Source organism: Pleurodeles waltl, chromosome 6 (assembly GCF_031143425.1).
Source record: "Pleurodeles waltl isolate 20211129_DDA chromosome 6, aPleWal1.hap1.20221129, whole genome shotgun sequence".
NCBI classification, from domain to species: domain Eukaryota; kingdom Metazoa; phylum Chordata; class Amphibia; order Caudata; family Salamandridae; genus Pleurodeles; species Pleurodeles waltl.
In genome coordinates, this window is record NC_090445.1 from 607659736 (window position 1) to 607681748 (window position 22013).

General features: G+C 42.4%; 1 protein-coding gene across 3 annotated transcripts in view; it reads right to left on the reverse strand.

Annotated features, from left to right (window-relative positions):
* KIF21B (kinesin family member 21B) overlaps window positions 1-22013 on the reverse strand; it is a 357661-nt gene that overhangs the window by 25553 nt on the left and 310095 nt on the right. For all 3 annotated transcript variants that reach the window (XM_069238888.1, XM_069238887.1, XM_069238886.1), the window contains 4 exons: window positions 11424-11604; window positions 9291-9455; window positions 5205-5322; window positions 1-171 (listed from right to left, as the gene is read on the reverse strand). In XM_069238888.1, the coding sequence (XP_069094989.1) occupies window positions 1-171; window positions 5205-5322; window positions 9291-9455; window positions 11424-11604 (635 nt within the window). The remainder of the gene's footprint in view (window positions 172-5204; window positions 5323-9290; window positions 9456-11423; window positions 11605-22013) is intronic.

Below are 22013 nucleotides of genomic sequence, written 5' to 3' on the forward strand. Positions count from 1 at the left end.
CTGTATGAGCTCCTGCTGCTCCATGTCCCATTTCTTGATCCCGTTGTCCCGAGATCCGCTGAATAGGATATTTCCCTGGATGGACAAGCACTCAATTCCATCATAGTGCGGAGGTTCAAAGTTGTGGGTGGGGCCAAGATTCCCTAGTGTACCATCACCAATCTCAAACATCTGCAGAAAACATAGTGATTGCCATCACTTCTGGATCAAAAACCATAACCCCTCCGCTTGGTCAATCTCACTGGTTCTCTCAGAAATTATTTTATACATCTTCCTTCTGTCCCCCCAAGACAAACTCTAGTTGGTCTTCTGGTTTGCAATTGTTATCACACAGTTGTATTCCCGTCCCTCAATGACAGTGACAATCTGATGAATGATGACAGTGGAATGAGTCAAGGCTGGATGAGGAGTACTCTGAAGGTGGCTGGAGAGGCGTGGGTAGATATGGAGAGGTAAGGCAATAAGCAATAAAAAGAGAAGGTAGTGAAGAGAAACTAGTATGTGGAGATAGCAGAAGTGCAGGTTGAGGAGGTACATACATATTGGGTCAAGGGAGGATTAGATCAGTAGGAGTAGGCTAGGTGGTTGAAATAGAGTCAAAGATTGGTAAAAAGAAGGTGAAGCACTGAAAAACAAGATGCAGGACAGAAAATAGAGATAAGTGGTGCAGGAGACTGCTGAGAGAGAAGACTGGTGTTTATTGATTCTTAAAGCCTTTTTGTGTTGACTCAATATACTTGAGGATTGTGTGTGCGTTTCTGTGAGTGTATGGGTGAAAGTTATGGAGCTTAATACATCTATTTATGAGTCTACTTCAAATGTTTACAACCCCGGGAGATCCTTTTTATCCTAGAAGAAGTTCCACTGGTCATCCAGAAAAAAATGGTGCTAATCTCACTTATGATGTGCTCAGGAAGTTCCATCATATATTGAACGAATCGAGAGAGTATACCAAAGTCTCAAATTGAATCTTTTTTGTAAACTGAAAAGCTAATTAAGACAATTAAGTTGTTCTGAGTGTGCATCCATGAATGCATGGGTCTAAATACTTTTAGTATGTAGTGTCAACTAAAGTTCCTCTTCATGTTATTCACACCACATGATAATCATTAGCAAAAGACCAAGAAAAATATGAAAGGATATCATCACCTGACAAGTCTATGAGGTTGCATATCTAGCCTTTCACATAACTACAATATCTCAAGTAGATACTAGGGCCCATATTTATACTTTATGACGCAAACCAGTACCGGCGCTGGTTTGCTTAAAAAAATTAAACGCCAGCTAACGCCATTCCAACGCGCCAGGCGGGTGCCTTATTTATGGATTGACGTTAGCCGGCGCTGCGGGCTGGATAGAGTTAAAAAAAAAAGACTCTAACTGGGCAAGAATGGGGGTTGTGTGTCAAAAAATGGTGCAAGTCAGGTTAGAGTCAAAATTCATGGCTCTAACCGGACTTGCGCCATTTTCTGACACACAGCCATCATTGAAATGACTCCTGTCTTAGGAAAGGCAGGAGTCATGACCCCCTGCCCAATGGCCATACCCGGGGGACTTCTGTCCCCGGGGCATGGTTATTGGGCATGGTGGCATGTAGAGGGGCCCAAGATAGGCCCCCCTATTCCACTTTAAAAAAAATAGTTAAAAATGACTTACCTCAACTTACCTGTACTTATCTGGGATGGGTCCCCGCATCCATGGGAGTCCTCCAGGGGTGGGCGAGGGTGGCAGGGGGTGTCCCTGGGGGCAGGGAAGGGCACCTGTGGACTGCTTCCATGGTCAGAGACCATGGAAATGAGCCCAAACGTACCTTAACGCCTGCCCTCACCCAGGCGTTAAAAAACGGTGCAAATCAGGCTGTGTGCCATTTTTTAAGGCCCACCCCCTCCTGTGCGTCAAAATGACACAGGAGTATAAATAAGGCACACATGCCTTAAAGTCATTTTTTGGACGGGAACGCCTGCCTTGCATGTCATTAACGCAAGGCAGGTTCCAGCATCCAGAAAATGACGCACACTGCAGAATTTTGACGTTCGCAGGGTCGGCGTCAAAGTATAAATCTGGTGTTAGGTGTGCGCCAAATGTGCATCAAATATTTTGACACAAATTCGGCGCAAACAGAGTATAAATATGCCCCTAAATGTCTTTCTCAAGTCAAAAGAAACAGCATGACGTCTTTAACAAGACTGCAGCCTCCAAACAAAACTAGATGTCCCTCCAAAGTCAAAAGGAACTACTTAACAAGTTTTGATAATAGATAGATAGATAGATAGATAGATAGATAGATAGATAGATAGATAGATAGATAGATAGATAGATAGATAGATTTTTTACTAGGTGCCCCTCAAATCAAAATATAAAAGCACTGAAATTCTTACGAAAAAGCATTGAAATTCTTGCATGAAGTTGCAGATCCACTAGTCGTTACTAGGGGTCCCTATCAAGTCAGATGCAAAAGCATTGATATTCTTTAATAAAAGCACAGTTCTACGAGTCATTACTATGTGTCCCTCTGGAATCAAATGCAAAAGCTCTGCAGTTCCACTAGTCGTTACTAGGTGCCCAAATATTATAATTCCACAATAATGCCACAATAATAAGGACATTTATGAATAGGGAGCTCCATATACTCCGGATTTGGGTTCACAACATTACCAGAAACATGCATCAATCCATCAGCTATGCCCTATTTTGCCCATGCAAACGCTTGTTTTCTTGCAAACAGTTTCAAACTTGAATCCCGTGCTTACTAACATTGCTAGAAACAAACATCTGAGCAATAAAAATAAATTGTTGCCCATGGATTAATATGTTTCAGTGCTTTGAGTGTTTAATTTGTAAATTAGGAGGTGCCGCTGCTCAAAGCCCTTCTCTTAAACACGAGGCTGCTGTCTTTAAATCTGCCAGCACTGAATACTGAGGCAGCTTAATCCTGAAGCCATCTCGGGCCTCTTCAGTCCATTTACGGCCACCACTGCCCCTTCAGCTCATCCTGCAACTTTCTACTTTCTCCCTTTATGACGCTTTTTAGTTTTTCCTTCTTCCGTCTATCACATATGTGTCTTTTGCTCGCAGCATATGCTTGAGGCATAAGAATAAGCCCCGGCCCTCACAAATAAGCGCCGGTGCTCAGCACCGGAAACATCAAGCACAAATTAAGCACTGAATGCTTTCCTCCTAAATCGAGGGCAGTTTCAAGGTTCTTTTCTGCTCTGAAATACCATGTGGCACCCTATATTTTTAAGTAGTTTTGCACTCTACAGTACTATATAAAACACTAAACTACAGTGCTGAAATCGACGTTGAAAACGTCCAGAGAAAGAAAATGTTCTTTAATTGTAAATGGTAAAAATATGATACATATGATACAAACTAGCTCTGGGCCACAGAGCAAGACAAACTAGTTTCAAAATCAGAGTATTTTGGGGGGGTTCTTTTAAGTGCACCAATATGCAAATTATATGAATCTACGAAATGTCAGTGCAACAAAAGCATACTACCAAACACACTGACTGCATGATGCCTGGTTGCTGTGAGTATATTCTGATGTACTAAAAACTGAAAAAAGTATCAAATAGATGAACTATGGTTCCGCCCCCAGGCTCTGTAAACCGTGTGCACATACACATAAAACATGGTTTATGAATGGTTTGTAAGGCTTTACAAAACATTGGGAATAATTCACCAAAGAAGCAGGAAATGTATTTTCTATGTGCAGAAATTACTTATTTTGCATTTCCTCTTTAGAACTTCTAATGCACACAAAAATATAGAAAACATTTCATTGTGAAAAGCCTCAAACCCAGTGCTAAATTTAGAACTAAAAACGTCCCGGAGCCCAAAGTTCTCCTCTAAGCACACGGCTGCTGCAAATAAATGTGCGAGCACATAATACTGACACAGCATAATCCTAAAACCATCTCGAGCCTTTTTAATCCATTTACAGCCACTCCCTGCCCCTTCACCTCACCCTTGCAGCTTTCTTCTTTCTTCCCTTGTGCGGCAGAAAGCACACGGGAAAGCACTGGCTCAAATTAAGCACTGTTCAAACCAGACCACAGACTTTTGTGCTGCTGTTTTAGTTCATTCACGTCTTCAAAATGACAAAGTAATATGTAAATAGTTTTAACGGAATATCATTATGTGTTACTCCTTTTAAATATATGTGAATATGCTTTTCACTCATGTTCCTTTTGGACACCCCAAAATCACAGTGTATAGATGTGGGGTGTAAAAGGCAACCTCTTAGGTCCTGGTAGGGAGGAAAGGGCTGAGTACTTGCAGCTCAAACTCATGGATCAGTGCTAAGTGAAGGATATCAGCAGTGGTGGTGGACATGGTAGCCTTTGTGCTAGGTTACCGAGACGCTCGAGCACTCATTAGTGGTCTGTACCGAGGGGCTGCATTATAAAGAGGGATAGTTGTTGATTTTCATGCTTTTCATGATTTGCAAAACTACAAGGTGTCCATGATGACAAAATAGCTCATTAGTTTTAAGTTTTGGCATAGGCACATTTTGTTATTTGAAAATTGTGCTAATAATGCATCCTGAAAGAGGCATGTACTGATGATTTGCCAACCGACGTTAGGCTGTCAGTCTAGTGTTTCAATGTAGAGACCCAAATCGGCCTGAGGTAAGGGGGCATTCCTGCTGGTCAGTACATTTTTCATTTGAAACACTAAAGGCTTTGAAACAACTGAACACTCAGAAGTGAACAGCATTAAAGTAGGACTTTTCTCAAGGGAGGAGTTACTTTGAAGACAAAATGAAAACTTTTGTGAAATCTTCAACTTAAGTATTTTGTTAAGTTTAGCAAACATTCCATGTATTATGGTACATTTTACATCAACGTTTTGGGGCAAAAATTGCAAGTTTGTTTTACTAACACATGTAACTGTCAGCCAGATTTGTGAAGGTGCAGCTATAACTGACACAGTTTTTCTGCATATTTAATATTGCAGAATTAGATAATCTATCCAAATTCACCTGTTTTGTCAAATGTTTCCCATTCATACAATTATATTCAATGCACAGTACAATATGGAACTTGAAAAAGGGGGTAAATGTCAAACAGTTTGGCTTTGGGAAAATTAGACTAGCTGCTGCTTTACTAGGCTTTACTAGGATTTGTGTCGTTGTCCCACCCCCTTGTCACTAAAGACCAACTATACAGTGGTACATGCCACATCATGAGCAAACTTACCTTGACATAGTGATCTTTGGAGCCTGTGATGACCAGGTCGTGATTACTAGGGGTCCGGTTCACAGTCAAGCACATCACAGGCCCGATGTGGCCAATCAGCTTCCCTAAAGGCTGCAATCTGTACATAATCCAAGAGTTAGCAGTGGCAAGAACGATATCAAGTGAGCAAGATGGTTTTAGTCTGTCATGCTTATGAACATCAGGGCATCTGTTTAAAGGGCCCTTCTATTGTAATACAAACAGTTCTGTTTACCCACTCCTGCACTGATTACAAACACACCAACAAGCTTCCTAATATGTTCCTTTGTTTGATGATGTCACAGTGGTCGAGCTTGTGTTTTGAGAAATATTATGACATCGTTTAATGGATCACCCCTCTAAAGATAACCTACATACAACAATATATATTTGTATTTCAAAAGCCAGATTTCTTCCTGCACATTGATTTTGCCTTACAAATTCTACAAACAAAACATCAACTTGTAAGAAATTCTATTTAGAACAAATTTATTGAGTGCAACCTATGCTGTGATGATAGATAGGATAGAGTTATAGAATTCCAAACCCTATAAAAACTGTCACTGAGAGACCCAAGTGATGGCTTTTCCCATAAAGACCACTATTTAAGCACGCTTACCCTCGCACTGTGTTCTAAGGGCAGTAGACTCATTTTTTACAAGGAGAATTTTCAAAAGCAGAAAGCAAAGTGTTTTCATTTGTCAACTCTTTGGAAGGAAGCTTGTTTGTACATATAAGCACCCTTTAATGCAGATGTAGAGCAGTAAAAGATGTGTAGGCAGGGACAGGAGGGAAAGATGTAGATGGTGGTACATTTAGATGTCATTTAATTGACCAAAGAAATGAATTATATGATAATGATTGATGTGTCTCACACAGATCCTCAACAATGTAAGGGATTTTTATCAATTATATTTTTGTGTATTTAGAATGTGCAGAATGTATTTTCATGCTTGATTTCACATGTATACTCTATATAGGGCTATTGCTTTTAGTAAGAAGTTTCTATGATGTATAGAAGTGTGTCTTCCTGATGTATGTTAACTAAGTCACAATTCAGTGCAAACCTCATCTTGTATAAAATAGAAGTCATCACTCCCACTCATCCTGTTTACTCCTACCTGTCCGCCTTCTCTCCTTGCAAACTCTGCTGCATGTAGTCAAGCTGAGATGTAATGGTCTATTCCCAATGTTAGTGTTATTCCGCTCTTGATTAGCTTTTCCTTATTCTGCCACAAAACATCTCAAAAGGTATTTCTGCTAGTTCACTATGGTTTCTTCACTCACCTAACAAGTTATAGTTCATTTATCTAGTTATTTTCTGTCATCTCTTAACGACATTAGCATAGAGGGTTCTGGATATTTATTCATGTAGTGTGTTAGTGCTTAGGTGTCAAGGCAATGTGTAGTTTATTTTTCATGTGCTCTGATTTGCTGATGAAATTATGCATTTGCTCATACCACAGTGATACCTAGTTCATAAGTGAAAATAATCTACAAAACTTTAAATTTTGGGGGTGAGCTAGAAGACTTTACAGAAGACTTTCCTATTCTGCTAGAGATACAGTCCGTATTTCTGTTGATTTCACTTGGAACTAATGCCTGATTTTTGCAGACTTACTATAACTCTGCATTTTAGACGCTTCTTGGAATTGACTCTATATGCTATAATTATGAACTATGTAATAAAACCCTTTAACTTTTCAATGATATAGAACTCAGTTATTGAGTGGGCAAATCCAACCTAATCCCAATTTTTTATCAATTAATTGTATTTCTCAGTTTAATGTTTGGGGAGGTGCCTTAACAAGGAAACACTTTGCCTCATGAAATTGAGATTTAACACTGTTTCCGATTCAGTGGAATGCTGGAACTCTGATTGAGATAAAGTTTGGGGTGCCACCAATTTGGGGAACAATTTTACTCCCACAATGGACAGGAAATTGACGGTGATAAGGTGCTGAGTGATAAGAAGGAAACATGGTAAAAAAAAGAGAAGAGTTAAAAGGTGGGAATGTTGATCACAGAGCAGATATGACTTTACAAGTGTGAGATTAGATGCAATATGTGAACGCAAGCAGAGGTAGGAAACTTGTAGGCTCAAGAGAGACATTTGTGGAGAAATGAAATAAGAAAATGATGGATCTGTGAAATGTAGTGAAACGGGGTGTGACAATAATGAAAAGAGCTCTGTGTGGGATAGCTATGATAACTTTAAATATGTACTCTTGGAAATATTTGCTTATAAATGGTGGTTCACCAGCTTTTGGGATTGAAAGCAAGGATAATTTTGAAAACAGTATGTAATTCAAAAGGGAATTCCGTATCTGAGCATGTCAAATTGTCCTTGAAATACAAATGTCTGAGACAAAATTTTAAACCACTTCCCTGACATATTTTAACTGCTTTCTATGGCAGTTAATTTAGTAGGATGGACGACTACATGAGACAGTTACAGCAGAATGGCTTTTGAAGCACATATAATATGACTGAATTTTACAAAAATAATGTAGTTGTAGCACAAGAAACATTCTAGGATAAGACAGCTGCCGCTAGTGTAGATCTTTCACAACTACAATGTGCTTGTTATTTACAATAACATTTTTGGAATGTATTTCTGCCTGACACTCTTCCAAAATTATCATGGTTACTTCTTTTCAGAAATACATACCAACACACTCTCAAGATTTCAAGATTAAACTACAGTCTTATTGGTTTATACCGGAGGTCAAGTATAGGCATTGACACTGACATCATTCACAACGCCAGGTATGCAGTGACACTCTGATATTAGTTTGACTGCTCTGGAGGTGCTCTATATCTATTAAAATGTATACAAACATATTATGGATAATAACAACTCACATCGATAATTGACCTCAAAGGATTACTGCTGTATGTTAATGCTTGTTAATTCAATGAGAGATTGCTACTAATAACAATGAATGTTATTGTCTTTTGAAATTTGATTAATCTTTCCTGGAAATGACCCAATTACTAGCAACCTATCACGTGTAGCATAACATTTATTAAAGCACTACGAATAGCCATCTTAAAACAGCAAAGGATAGTAATGTCGGCTGTATCAATGTATTACTACAATCCAAGACAATTTACAACTGTTAATATATTACTCTATTAACTAACAAATTATGTGAGTATAATTGTATTAACTATAAAACTGTATTAATACATTTCTGATCTTGAAAAAAATGCTCCTCTGGTTTCAAATCTTAAACAGAACTGTTGGGTGACTTTTACTTAAAAAAATAATTGTTTAAAGTATTCACATTTGAAGAACCCAAGAAAGCTGTTCCATGGAAACAAGTGTCCAAGGTGCTAGGTTAGGGAGTAGATTATCTCTTTTGAATGGTATGTATCCATGATAGCCATGCGATAGACGGTCACTGGCTTAGTATGGAATGTTTTGAACTTCTAGTTGGGATGAGCATTCCAGATCACGTTAAATCAAACTCCTTTCAGTACAAGGGCAGGATACTGGAACACAAACTAATTTCTACAATTTTTAAAGAATATGCCCATTTCAAGTCAGTTTCAGAACTGGATAGATATTTGAGGCTGAATAAACATTGGTTCTTGGCTTGGGGTGTGCAGCAGTTTCAAGGCAAAGTGGAAAGGTGCTCCTACCTGAAAAGCCCTGGAAGACACTATTTTTTAAACAGAGCTCTTTAAGCTTTATGAGAAAGTTTGCTCTTGTGATTATCAGATTGTGACATTTTACAAACCTTCTCAGTTACACAGGGCTGGAAGAATTCCCACAGTAGTTGCCCATTCAAGTCTAGTTCCTTAAAATGACAACATTAGAAACAACATATCGAGATTTTTCTGACCCTCTCCTCCCTCAATCTGTGTGCATTGATCACATCCTACCTTCAAATGAAAAAATGCTTTCAAAGGCACTGCCCCATCTGTAATTCTCGCTTTGTATCCAGACGTCTGCTTCAACTTACATGCTTCACCATTCTAATACTGGCTGCACCCAGCCTCACACAGCACGTACCCATCAAGCTATAAGGCAGGCTAATCACACATCCATTCACAAGTTACCTGTTCAGCTCCCAGATCCGGACAGAGTTCCCTGTGGCAGAGTACAGCGTGGTTCCATTTGGGTTCAGAGCAATCTGGTTGATCTGCTGCTCACCCTGGGCGCTGGTGATGGTGCGTGTGGTTGTTCCAGCACAGGCATCGCCACTGAACACCTGACCTGAGGATCTAAGAGAATACATTTATTTAAACACATGAATGGATCCTTGTTAGTAGGAACAAACAGATATACAACACTCAGAATCTAAAAAAGTGTTCCTTTGATAATTTACAGAAGAACTATCTATATTTTCGGTCTGACTCCCAAGGAGCTAGGGGCCAGATGTAGGAAAAAGGGAAATTGCGACTTGCAATTTGCGAGTCCGTGCGACTCGCAAATTGCAACTCGCAATTTGCCATGCAGAAAGGTGTCTCAGACACCTTCTGCGACTCGCAATGGGTTTGCAAAGACCCACCTCATTAATATTAATGAGGTGGGTCGCAGTTTGCGACCCCATTACGAGTATGGGCACTCACAGGGATGGTGGCCTGCTGGAGACAGCAGACCACCATGTAAGTGACTGCTTTTAAATAAAGCAGTTTTTTTCTTCTATCTGCAGCCCGTTTTCCTTAAAGGAAAACGAGCTGCCCTTAGAAGAAAAAAACGAAACCTTTTGTTTCTGTATTTTTCAGAGCAGGCAGTGGTCCATAGGACCACTACCTGCTCTGAAAAATTGTTTTTGTGATCATTCACAAAGGGGAAGGGGACCCATGGGGACCCCTTCCCGTTTGCGAATGAGTTACCATCCACTTCAAGTGGATGGTAACTGCGAGTTCATTTGCAATGAACTTGCATAGCGTTGCGAGTCGCAAATAGGAAGGGAACACCCCTTCCTATTTGCGAGTCGGAAACGCATCCGACTCGCAAAATGCATTTCTGCATCGCGGAGAGGCTTTTGCACCTCGCAAACGGCATTTTTCGCCATTTGCGAGTCGCAAAACCCTTCCTACATCTGGCCCTAGATTCCCTAATAACTGTACATAAGGTTTCATAACTTGGAACAAATTTTGCATAAAACTGTAATCTGCAACGGTTTGTTAGTGAAGTTACAGATCAAGTTCCTTATTTATAACTACTTTGTATAATGGCTAACATCCTACAACTTCCAATTATCTAATTCATCTTCTTTTGTTTTGTTACTTAATCTCATCCCCTAAGAAGGTACTGACTGGTGTTGCTGAGTTTCTGCAGGATAGGTGAGTCAATCCCCTCTTCCTTACATTATCTGTCTCTGTATTATGCCTTGTGTTCGGTCGAAAGGAACACACCTCCCAATACAGTCCATGGGCACCATTCTTAAAAACTGCATGTTAACCATTAGGAGATGTCTTTATCCATATTCTGTTAAATGAACAGTACATTTCTAGTACATCCGTACCAACAGTAGCAGCAACAGTAAAAGGCCTGCTGTCCTACTATGTGCACCCTTGTTTAACCTCAACATTGTAATAAAATAAAAGTGCAGTCAACAATGTATAACTCCTGCAGTATAACGGATGAATACAGAACATGAAATCTCGGAAATGAAGCTGGGGCAGTGATGAGGATTTCACATTCTGCATTCCTACCCTATCAGGTACTGCAAAATGCGAGAAGTAGTCCCCACAGCTATTAGAGGAGGAATGCCCAGGACTGAAATTATTGGGAGGTCCCATATCATAGTAGTAAGTATTTCATTGTACTTTCTAAATGCATGCAGTCTAGTTGCCTGTAGTAATAAGTCTAAGGAAACGCTGCTGGCCGTGCTGTCGAAGGTGTTGCATAGACTTTTCACTAGTCTCTATTGTTCCACTGCCCCTTTACATGGCAGAACAAAACTCTACAGTGCCTTTGAGGGCTTGTTCCATTATATGTGGGACACTGTGCCACAGTCAATAGGTTGGTTCAGGAAGCAGCAACGTTTCAGTACTTCCAGCAGATGGGGGATTTAAACAGAGATCCTGTGCTCAACAGAGCTGACCCTTAGTGTAAACTAAATCTATTTTCTGCATCTCGTCTTGGACACCAAATTCACAGAGACCACATCATCTCAACGACTGAAAAGAATATGCTAGACTGTGATAATCCATAAAGTCCAGCCAAGATATAATACATACGTGAGTGTGCGGATACACTTAGTGGAGTCCCGGATGTCCCAGACCTTGATGTAAGAAGTTGACACAGTGAAGACAAGACTGGAGTGACTACAGTACTTGACTGATACCACATTGTTTGGATGGCCCTTCAGGGTGGCAATTTCCTGCCCAGTTATCAAATTCCACATCTTGCATGTTCGATCTGATGGTGGAAAGGAATCAAGAATCAAATACTGTTTTCATAGGTCTCTACAATGCACATCACATTCTATCTTCATGGGTTCTCTTCCCAAACACCCTGTGCTCTTGCCAATATTTACTTCTCAATCAGTTTGTTTATCCCTCACTCACTTTTCTGGTTTTCCTCCCCACTAACCTCTGCTTTCTCCTCCCTACATTCTGCATAAAAGAGAGGAATCCCATACTGACAAGTAAAAATTAGCTCCATAAACTGCCATTTTGACTCTGTGGAGGGAGCAATACCCAAACAGCAGGGCCTTACCTTTCCATCTGAATCATAGGCAGGTTGGTTTAATCACAGGTCTGGTCAGCACACTTTACATAAAGCATGGCCTGTGATTAAGAAAGAATATCCTTTGTTTTTCAGATAGCAATACACTTTAAGTTAGCATCTTTTAACTGGGGTAGTGTTTTTTCAAATGTGAAATTCAAAAAATGCCTCACAGCATTATCAAATAAATCACTGCTCTGTTCTATGATTAGCAAACCAATGATTTGTATAGGTGGCAGTAGGCTGGTGTTGCAGGAGTACATGGGTATGATATGCACCGTAACAAAGGGTGGCTGATGGTACCATGCCATGTTTTGAAAACTATCCTTCAGTGATTGCATGCCACTTGTTGGTGAGGATATTAGTAGATGATGTATCTGATTGAAGGTGCTGCCTTCCTCATAGAGGTACACTGTCAGACATTGGGGTGGTGATTTATGTATTTGTTTATTTTATTGGTAAATAGGTCTATAAACAGATAAACAGACTGTAAAAGTGAAAGTAAGAAGCAGCATGAAAAGAATCTAGAGTCACACTAATTACAAATAATGCTAATCACTTGTTTCTTAAAAGTGAGTGGCACACATCTTATCCAAGCGGTACCCAAACACTGCAATAAATGCTTCTTAAATCATAAGTACTTTAGCAGACACATTAACCACAAAACCCTCCAGCTAGATTTGAGAAAAGTAAGAGGGAGGTGTGGGTGTATGGGTGTATGAGGAAAAACACAATATGCTATGTTATCCAAAACTGAAGAAGAGAAGAGCAGGCAAGATTGAACACAAAGGTACAGGAAGAGTTAGCCCTGATTTCTTATAGCATGTTGGGATCATTCTCACTATTCATTGTGTGATGTTCCCCTTTGTCATGCTGGTGCAAAAAAACTAAAGCCTGGCTCCCCACGAATGATCTGTTTTGTTTTATGCAGGCAGCAATGATTACTTTTCACACAACAATTTCAAAGGGCTCATCAGATGTGTAAGCTCTGTGTTTAGGTTCCACATGTGAGTGGATGGTGGCCTTGGTGGTGCTACCCTCTTTGTTGCCTCTGGGAATCACTTGATGACTGCAGTCTGGAAGAAACTTCTCCCTACATCTCCCTTAGTATATGCTACTATGGGTGATAGGTGAAGCTTTAATGTTGGGTGTGAAAGGTTGTCATACAGCAGGTTAGTCAGTCTAATGACTAGTGCTCATTGCCCTGTTTATGAGGCTTTCTCTGTTACATTAATGAATAACCCTGTTCCACTCGGCCAAATAGCATTTTCGTGGAGTTCTGGTTTATTTTAGGAAGTCTTTATGGACGTCCTAGGTATCCAAACTGTAAGTCCTCAGAAACTATGGCACTAAGCTGAGGTTAGACGGCTCTAGGTGGCAAATCTGCCCTTTCTTTATTGTCAACAGGTCCGTGGAAGGTGGTAGCCTCATCACCCAGCCATGCCCTAGCCCTACCAGATCTGAAAACCATGTCTGTCCTGCCTGCTGTGGTGCAATTATGATTTGTGCCATGTGTGTCTAACTGAGCTTGTTTAGCACTAATGCTATTAATGGGATTTGAGGAAAAGCACATGCAATAATCCCTGACAAATTTATTGGATGGGCCAGGGCTTAATTTGTAAAGTAATAAGTGCCAGAGACCAAAGTTTTTCTCAGAAGCCCACATTCGGCACTGCTGAATGTCAGGGTTGCTGAATACCAAGGGTATTATCCTTCATTCCACATAATGCCTCCCTCATCCACCACCATGCACTTCCTTTCCTCTTATCTTACTCATGCAAGGTCTTTTCTTTTTTCTTCCCTGCTTTTGTCCTTTGTCATTGATTTACCATCTTTCTCTTCCTCCTTTCCCTCCTTTTTTCTCTCTCTCTTGCTCTGGGTCAAAGTCTGATCAAGAAAAGTAAGTGCTGGTCCCACCTGCAACCAACAGTCAAGTTAAGCACTGGATAGGGCATTCTCTTGGTACAGGTGCTGTGGGTATTTGTATGCAAAGTTTTGGCATTTTGCATTTTCTTGAGTTGGAGGTAGGCCTATTTCTAGTAAGACCTTTCCATAAAAATCCTTTCCACTATTTCTTACTTTAGCTCCAATTTGTGCGAGGCACTAATTTGTCTGGTTAGCCTGCCTGCTTCTACATTTTGCATGTCTGGCAGGTGTATGGCTAGTAGTGTTATGTTTCTCTGGACCACCCATTTTACAATGTCCTAGGCCAGCTTGGATAGCACGTGACCTTGTTCCTCCGCGTTTGCTGAGGTAAATAATTATTGTTGTCTGTATTTCAACCATTTTCTCTATGACCAGTGCAAGAAGGGCTTCCAGAGCTTTCAGTTCCAAAACATTTGTGTTCCATTGCCTCTACCTTGATCCGTAAACTGTGAAGTTCAAGTTTTACATGGGTACTCCCCACCCCGTGTGGGAAGCACTTGTGGTAATGGTCACAGAAGGAGTTGGTTGTTTGAAGTCTACCTATTATACTATGCTCTGTATTTCCTTCTGAGCCTTCTCTGTGAAGCTGCTTACGACATTTGTGATAGTCACAAGCAACTTCCGGTTACTTGTGACCACTAGTTTTAGAGCCACTCTTGGATCGGCCTCATGCGGATCCTGGCGTGAGGAATTAGTGGAGTGCCTGAGGCCATCATGGCTATTAGTTTCATATCTGTCCTCACTTCTAGATGTTGCCCTTTCTGTTATAGACACATTTTCTCTGACAGTGCCAGGACCCACTTGGTTATAAGGGAATAATTTGGTCTCCCTCTAAGTTAATGTCACCTACAGAAATGTCTTTCCTTTCCCTGGGACTATAGATGATTTCTCTAGGTTAAGTGAAAAGCCCACTTTGTGAAGAATTTGCATATATGCTCCTTTGGCATTGTGTGAGATTTTCTTCACCAGCCAGTCATCTAGATAGAGGGGCATATGTAACCCCTGCCTTTTTTAGTGTGCTGCCACCACAGAAAGCAGAGACATTTCAAGGCATGGACACAGTGGGATATTGGCCAGGGCCCCCACCTTCCAAAGGGTCCCATAGGCAAGTAACGTTATCTCTCTCTAGCTCACCTCTATCTCTATATCTGAGCCTCTCTTCTTTTGTCTGCTTACTTCTACCCCTGTCTCTCTTTGCCCCTTGTCCTCTTAGGGATTTTTGGGGTCCCTGGAAAGATATATTCCAAATGTTTTTGTGCAAAACCTGTTTTCAAACGTTTTTTTTTGCCGTAATGTGGGCTAAAATTAGCAAAAGTGGGTAATAACATTTAAATTAAATGTATGAACACCTCTTGTTGCAATTTAGCTTGTTCTTCTTTGGTAGAAACTCTCAGTCTTGGCCATATCCTTGGTGGATTTTGTAAGAGTTCTAAACAGTAGCTGTGTTCTATAATGTTTATTATCCACTTGGTGGATGTTGCACTCCACTAAAGAGGGAATCCTATCCTACCCCAAATGGAACGTTTAAAGTGGGTTGCTAGGTTGGAATGTTTTTTCAGACTGCTGCAGACCTTCTTCTGGTAGATCTCAAAACTGTAGGGATTTCATCACTTTTGCAGTGTTATTGTCCTTAATGATCTACTGAAGAGTGTTGTTATTGGAGGTGGCACATTCTGGTTGGCTAACATGGGGCCCTAGCTAGGCAGAATGTACCAATTCCATCAGGGGCGGGTGACTGAACTCACTGTATAACCTGCGCTCACCCTTGTGTAACTTGGCACAGAGCAGTCAGGCTTATCATAGGGGCAATGTGTAAATCATTTGCACAGTGCTACTACACAACAAATACACTGAGTGTCACAAAAGACACTTCACGCAGCGTGTATGTAAATAAAGTTTTCATACAACACATATATTAATCAACATAATATGATGTAAATCTGGGTATAAATCACATTTAGAAATATCACTAGCAGTACTAGGCCCAACTGTGTTAAAACGACATTAGCAGTAAGTACATGTGAGAAAATTAATACTTTCCCTCTCAGCACCCTCATGCACTGCCAACGCGCTGTCAGCATGAGACCCACCCTAGCAATTTCCTCAGTTCAATGTCACATGATTCTAGGATGCACCCCTGTTAACAACGATAGTAGCAATGTGTACATACAGAGAACAGCAGCACTATTAGATAGTTCTGTGGCCTAGGCTGCACAGGTAAAACCCAATGTCAACAGTGATAGTTCTCAGACCAAGAAACAATGTGTATGCCACAATGTCATGTAGTCAATCACAGGCGGTCACTCCTAACCATTCGCTTTGCATATGTATATGGTGCCATGGATATCAGGCAGGCTAGTATAACACGTTCTCGCTCCCACTCGCTCCACGCACCCTAATGGGGTGCATTGATATCTGGCAGGCTAGTGGTCACTGCATTCGTAGACCTCCCCTTGGGTCCAAACCTTACTCCACCTTACAACCTGTTCCTACTACCCCCCCTCACGAGCTGGAGATGATCCCCGGGGAACTAGGTCACTTGCGGCCAGAATTACACTTATTCAGGTCCCCGGGGCAAAGGTGAGGGAGAAGATAATGGGTGATCAGGCAATAGTCGACAAATGAAGATCTGGCCAACACTTGGGGAGTTCCCACAGGAGTTTCCTCACTGGGCCTTCCAGTGTGGCCCCAGTCTGTCAAGCATGGGAGAGGATCACTCTGGGTCACACACTGTTCACAGTGGTGCCTGGACCAGTCAGGCGCTCCAATATACAGATAGTTACCAAATCTGCACCTCCCTGGTAGGAGGCACTTCGTGTGCAACAGGGACTGTCCGGGGTGATTCCAGTTATTGCACCCCAGACTTTGTGCCTCCTACCAGGGAGGTGCAGGTTTGGTAACTATCTGTATATTGGAGCGCCTGGCTGGGCCACAATGACTGGAGTCACTCCAGACAGTCCCCATTGCACACAAAGACACAAAGAGTTACCAAATCCGTACCTTTCTAGAATGAGGCACAATGTCTGTTGCATGATGACTGAAGTTGCACCAGACAGATCCAGACACACACAAAAAGTTACCAATGCTGTATCTCCCTGGAAAAAAGCCCAACGTCTGGTGAGCCATGACTTGAGTCGCACCAGTCAGATCTGATGACAAATGAAAAGTTAACAATGCCGAACCTCCCTCGAATGAGGCAGAAAGTCAGGTGCGCGATGACTTGAGTCAGACCAGGGAGATCCGGTCACACATGGAAAGTTAACAATGCCGTACCTTCCTGGAATGCGGCACAACGTCTGGTGCACAATGACTTAAGTCACACCAGAAAGATCCCATCACACACAGAATGTTACCAATGCCATATGTCCCTGGAATGAGGCAAAACGTCTGGTGCTCGAGGACTTAGGTCAAACCAGAGAAATCTGGTCACACACACTGAGACGCAAGTTCGGCAGTGCCACACAAGGTAGAATGCAATACTGCTCTGGGTATGCTCCCACCTCCGACGGTCCCAACCAGTGAATCGGACACAGTATGCAATGATCATGTAGTCAGGTGTCACACGAGAGAAATGCAGCATGCTCGACAAAGGAGGGCAGTGAATCTGCTCACTACCAACCAAACGCTTATGCATGCTGTGGCCTCACTATGAGGGCCACAATCTTAGAATGCAGACTGTACTTTGAAGGCTCAGCACCAGGCAAATCTGGTCTCCAGGTGCAATTCTTGGTTCCACACGTGCACCGCTGCTACCAGCTGACATTCAGCAGATGATGTAGGCACTTAAGAGGGCACCACTCTCCAAATGACACAAGTAGAAGGTGCAGGTCCCTCGCAGGAGATCTTTGATGTCCTTGAGACCTCCACTGAGATCAAGGGGCAAGCCAAGCCCTTGGAGAGCACACTTCAGGGTGCCACACATCAGCAACAAGTTTGCTCAGGCAAGCCATGAGGCAGAAAGAGTGTGCGGTCCCTTCAGGCAGAAAGAGTGTGCGGTCCCATCCTAAGGCAGTCATTTCTCCTTGTTCACAAAAGGTTCTTCTGGCAAAGTGCACCACATCCCTGCAAGTCTCTGCTTTGCTGCAGTGGGGCAGTAGTAGTTATACTGTAGTGTGGCTTTAAAGTTCGGGGAGGTCCAGAGGGTTCCCCTTTGAACCACAGATGTCTCCCATAAATGTCAGTCCTGTCTGCCAGGGGGCTGTGGAATGTAGATCTTAATCTTTACTGGGGCCATGAACTGGCTCCAAAGAGGCCAGGTATCAGAACATCTTCCTCCAATCTATCCAGCTAGACCCACAAATGGTCTTCATTCCAGTTGTGTGCCCAGGTTTTATATCTGTCACTGGGGAATACACAGATGTGCTCCTCTATTCGCCAGTGTGGACGTGAGTCGAATTAAAAAGCACACAAAGGGGGTCATTCTGACCCCGGCGGTCTTAGACCGCCGGGGCCAGGGTCGGCGGGAGGACCGCCGACAGGCCGGCGGTGCCCCGCAGGGCATTCTGACCGCGGCAGTAAAGCCGCGGTCGGACCGGCAACACTGGCCGGCCACAGGCATGGGCACTGCAGGGGCCCCCGTAATAGGGCCCCTACAAGTATTTCACTGTCTGCTTGGCAGACAGTGAAATACGCGACGGGTGCAACAGCACCCGTCGCACCTTCCCACTCCGCCGGCTCGATTACGAGCCGGCATCCTCGTGGGAAGGGAGTTTTTCCCTGGGCTGGCGGGCGGTCTTTTGGCGACCGCCCGCCAGCCCAGGGAAAAACTTAGAATACCCTCCGCGGTCTTTCGACCGCGGAGCGGTATTTCGGAGGGGGGAACTCTGGCGGGCGGCCTCCGCCGCCCGTCAGGGTCAGAATGACCCCCAAAGTGTTTTAGGGCAGAAAAATGTCCACTTTATAGAAGTGGCATTTCTCCATGATTATTGACAAAACCAACCTTACCATAAAAAAAGGGTTTGTCAAGATTAATCCAATGATAGTAAACATCATGGGGCTGCTCTGCTGCAATCCACTGTTGCAGCTTGAGGTAATTGTAACACTTCTCCCATGTTAACCTATGTGCAGAGCAGCTTTCCTGTGCAGTGAAAACAAACATGGGCAATCTTCACTCTCTGGGCATACATGCCTTTGCTCACAAACAATCCTGCATTGGCAGACTAGACACTTTTTTAAAAGAATCAAAGGTACAAGTGTGCACACAGGCCCGATAAATATTTGTTTAAATCACCATAGGTGCTGGCGTGCACACTTAGACCTGCACCACTTTCCAACATATATGGGAAGGTGTGCAAACACTTTCCCACTGTAGCTACAAGGCCCTAAGGCCACTGGGGAGGGGGTAAAACCTACCAGAAAAAGCAAAAAGGTTTAGGGAAACACCACCTCAGTGTGTTAGGTCTAACAGTCGTCTACTGCAAAGCCAAAATAAGTTCCCCAGAAAAGTGTATGTTTATAATCCTCGTACTTGAATCCTGACACCCGATGTCAAGTAATCCTTCTCAAGGTGGTGCCCATACACATCTGCCTGCTCACTGTACCAGTCACATATACAGCTGATTTTAGAACGGTGTTGGCTTTAGTTTTGCCCACTGGTATGAGTGTTTTTGCTTTTTTTTAGTTCATTGGGAGGCGTTGCATCAGTTCCTTGTGTTTGTTCTATTACTGATAGCTGTAAAAATTCAGGAGTGAGTCTGAGTATGTTATCCTCCAGTGGGTAGCTGCTCTTTCCATCTTTCACCCAATCATCTCCACCCCCTCACGCTCCTTGTCTGGTCATGGTCATTGTAAGTCATTGCATTTGTGCTTTTCCTCGCTGTCAGTGATGAAATCTGTGACTGAATTACCTATGATGCACATGGGATCTTAGAGGAAAGTTTTCCATCCTTGGTGTCACTACTTTGGATGCTTCCCTCCCCTGATCCAGGATACTTGGGAGCATGGGAAAATTTTGATTTTTCTTTTGTGAGGGCTTCAGTTTTTCTAACATGGTCTGCTCCTCTTCCAGGTGCACCCAATACATGTCTTTGCTCACTTGGTGAGCGCAGAATAGACAGTGTCAGCAGGGGTAAAGGCCTTCTTTGAGTTGTAAGAATCAATAGCCTCTTCATATGAATCAGTGTTCCAATCTTGCCACTCTCCTTCTGTGATGTCAAGGTCTGGAAGGATCCCTCGTCATACTACCTTTCTTCCCCCTAGAAGAGCTATTGCTCTTCCTCCTAAGACTGTAACTTGACTTGTTTCCCTTTTTGGCCTTTATCTTCCTCATTTTTTCTGGGATCCAAAATCCAGGGGATCACTGAACCGAAATCCAAGGGATCATTTAAATATTCCTTCTGTAGTAGTGCTGCTTCAAGCCGGAGCACCTTCCTTTCGACCTCAAGTGCTCTTTCCAAGCAGTCATGTAGTAGTGCCGTTTTCCTCTTCAGAGTCCAGGCATTTTTCTGTTTCAATGCCTTTTCAGCACTGAACCGGTGTCTGAGGGCCTTTCACCAACAGTGACCTTGTGTTTGGACCTCTGGGGCTCTTTCTCTTTCATGCTCTCTTTGTTCATTGAGGGCTTCGGCATTGAGTTTTTTTTGGTGTTTTCAGTTCTGAAGGCTTCTGCTCCACCGTAGTGTATTTCAGTGATGTTACCGGCATGTGCCTTTGGTGTTCCCCCTCCCTTCATGCCTTCTTCAGCAGGTCTTCCTTTCCAAGTTCTATAGCACTACCTTTGATGTGGTGAGTCATCAAATTTGGAGGGTTTCTTTTGTTATGTCTGCTTCATCATGTAGTGTGCCCAACTCTGCTTCTCTCCGACCTCAAGTGTCTTGGGCTGAACCTCAACACATACTACATGGCCTTTGTCACTGTATCCTTTAGTAAATAGAGATTACAGATATTGCAAATATCTTTCTGGGAGAACCTAAGGTGGCACTTCGGGCAGAACCTTAAAGAGGTGTTCTCCATTTTCTTCAATGACTCTGACCTCCCTGCCCCCAGCTGTGCATTCTCTGACCCTCGTGCTCTGGTTTCCACAAGCTCACATGTTGCAATTTTTAGGTTTTTATGTATATTCCTTTGTATTATGCTGATGCCTTTTTTGGATTCTGCTTCGATGGCTCTTGAGCTCTGATTTTTGCTTCCTGACGCAACAGTAGAAAATGGAATGTGAAGATGGCGAACAGACACAGGGGCTCTTGGAGCATATGCAGTGTGTTATAGCAGGATGGCCAAACTACAAATGGTAGTTGACAACAGGAGGAAAAGCAGACTACAAAGAAGACAATTGCTGATCCTACCACTAGATGGCAGAATAATGCACTATATGTGAATCTGAAAAAAGATTCATGCTGCAGAAGAACACGTGGACATCCTTGGCAGATAAACAAATGACAGGAAAAGGATAAAGATAAAAGGTGTCTTAGGTTTAGGTATGGGTTCCAGAGAAGCTTTTTTCAAACCAAATTCGTGGTAGGAAGTAATGCACATCCAATGGCCGGAGTAAAGTTGTTAAATGAGGATTAAATCAGGAATGAAAATCTCCAGGAAAATCAAGAACAGGTAAGTTGTATTGAGAATTAAAATACAAATGGACAAACCTTATGTTCATTTTCATTCAACAAAGTGTATTGTCTCTGGGTAGGAAACCAGCTTGTTGAGTGTAAGCTAGACCAAAAAAGGGAGACAATATGGTAGGCAGTATCATAGAGAGAATTTTGAAAATGAATAAGTTGTTATAGAATATAGAAATAATGAAAAGGGATGTTGGGAGATTGTTACTAACAGGAGAGTTCCAGTAATGCAGGTGGCAGGGCAGAAATGGGAGAGCTGAGCTCCCACAATTCCTACATCCTGAGGTTTACAGATGAATGAAGGTCAAATCTTTTCACTGAGGGCATTTTTGCCTCCTGGTGTATCGTAAGTATTGAGAAAGCATTAAAGTCTACAAGGGAACGATGGTACAAATTTAACAAAACCACAGTGTGGGATTTTAGGTGGGACATGTGACACAAGCTAATCCAAACTGTTAATGGAAGGATTAGCCTAAAGTGTGATTAGCTGAGTCAGAAAAGTAACCATTTGTTGTCTCTTTAATTGAGGAAAAACTCAAGTGGCCAGCAAGTGCTAACCGAGGTGAGTTCCACAAATATTATCAAGCTGAGTTGTACGTGGTGAAAGATTAGCGTGGG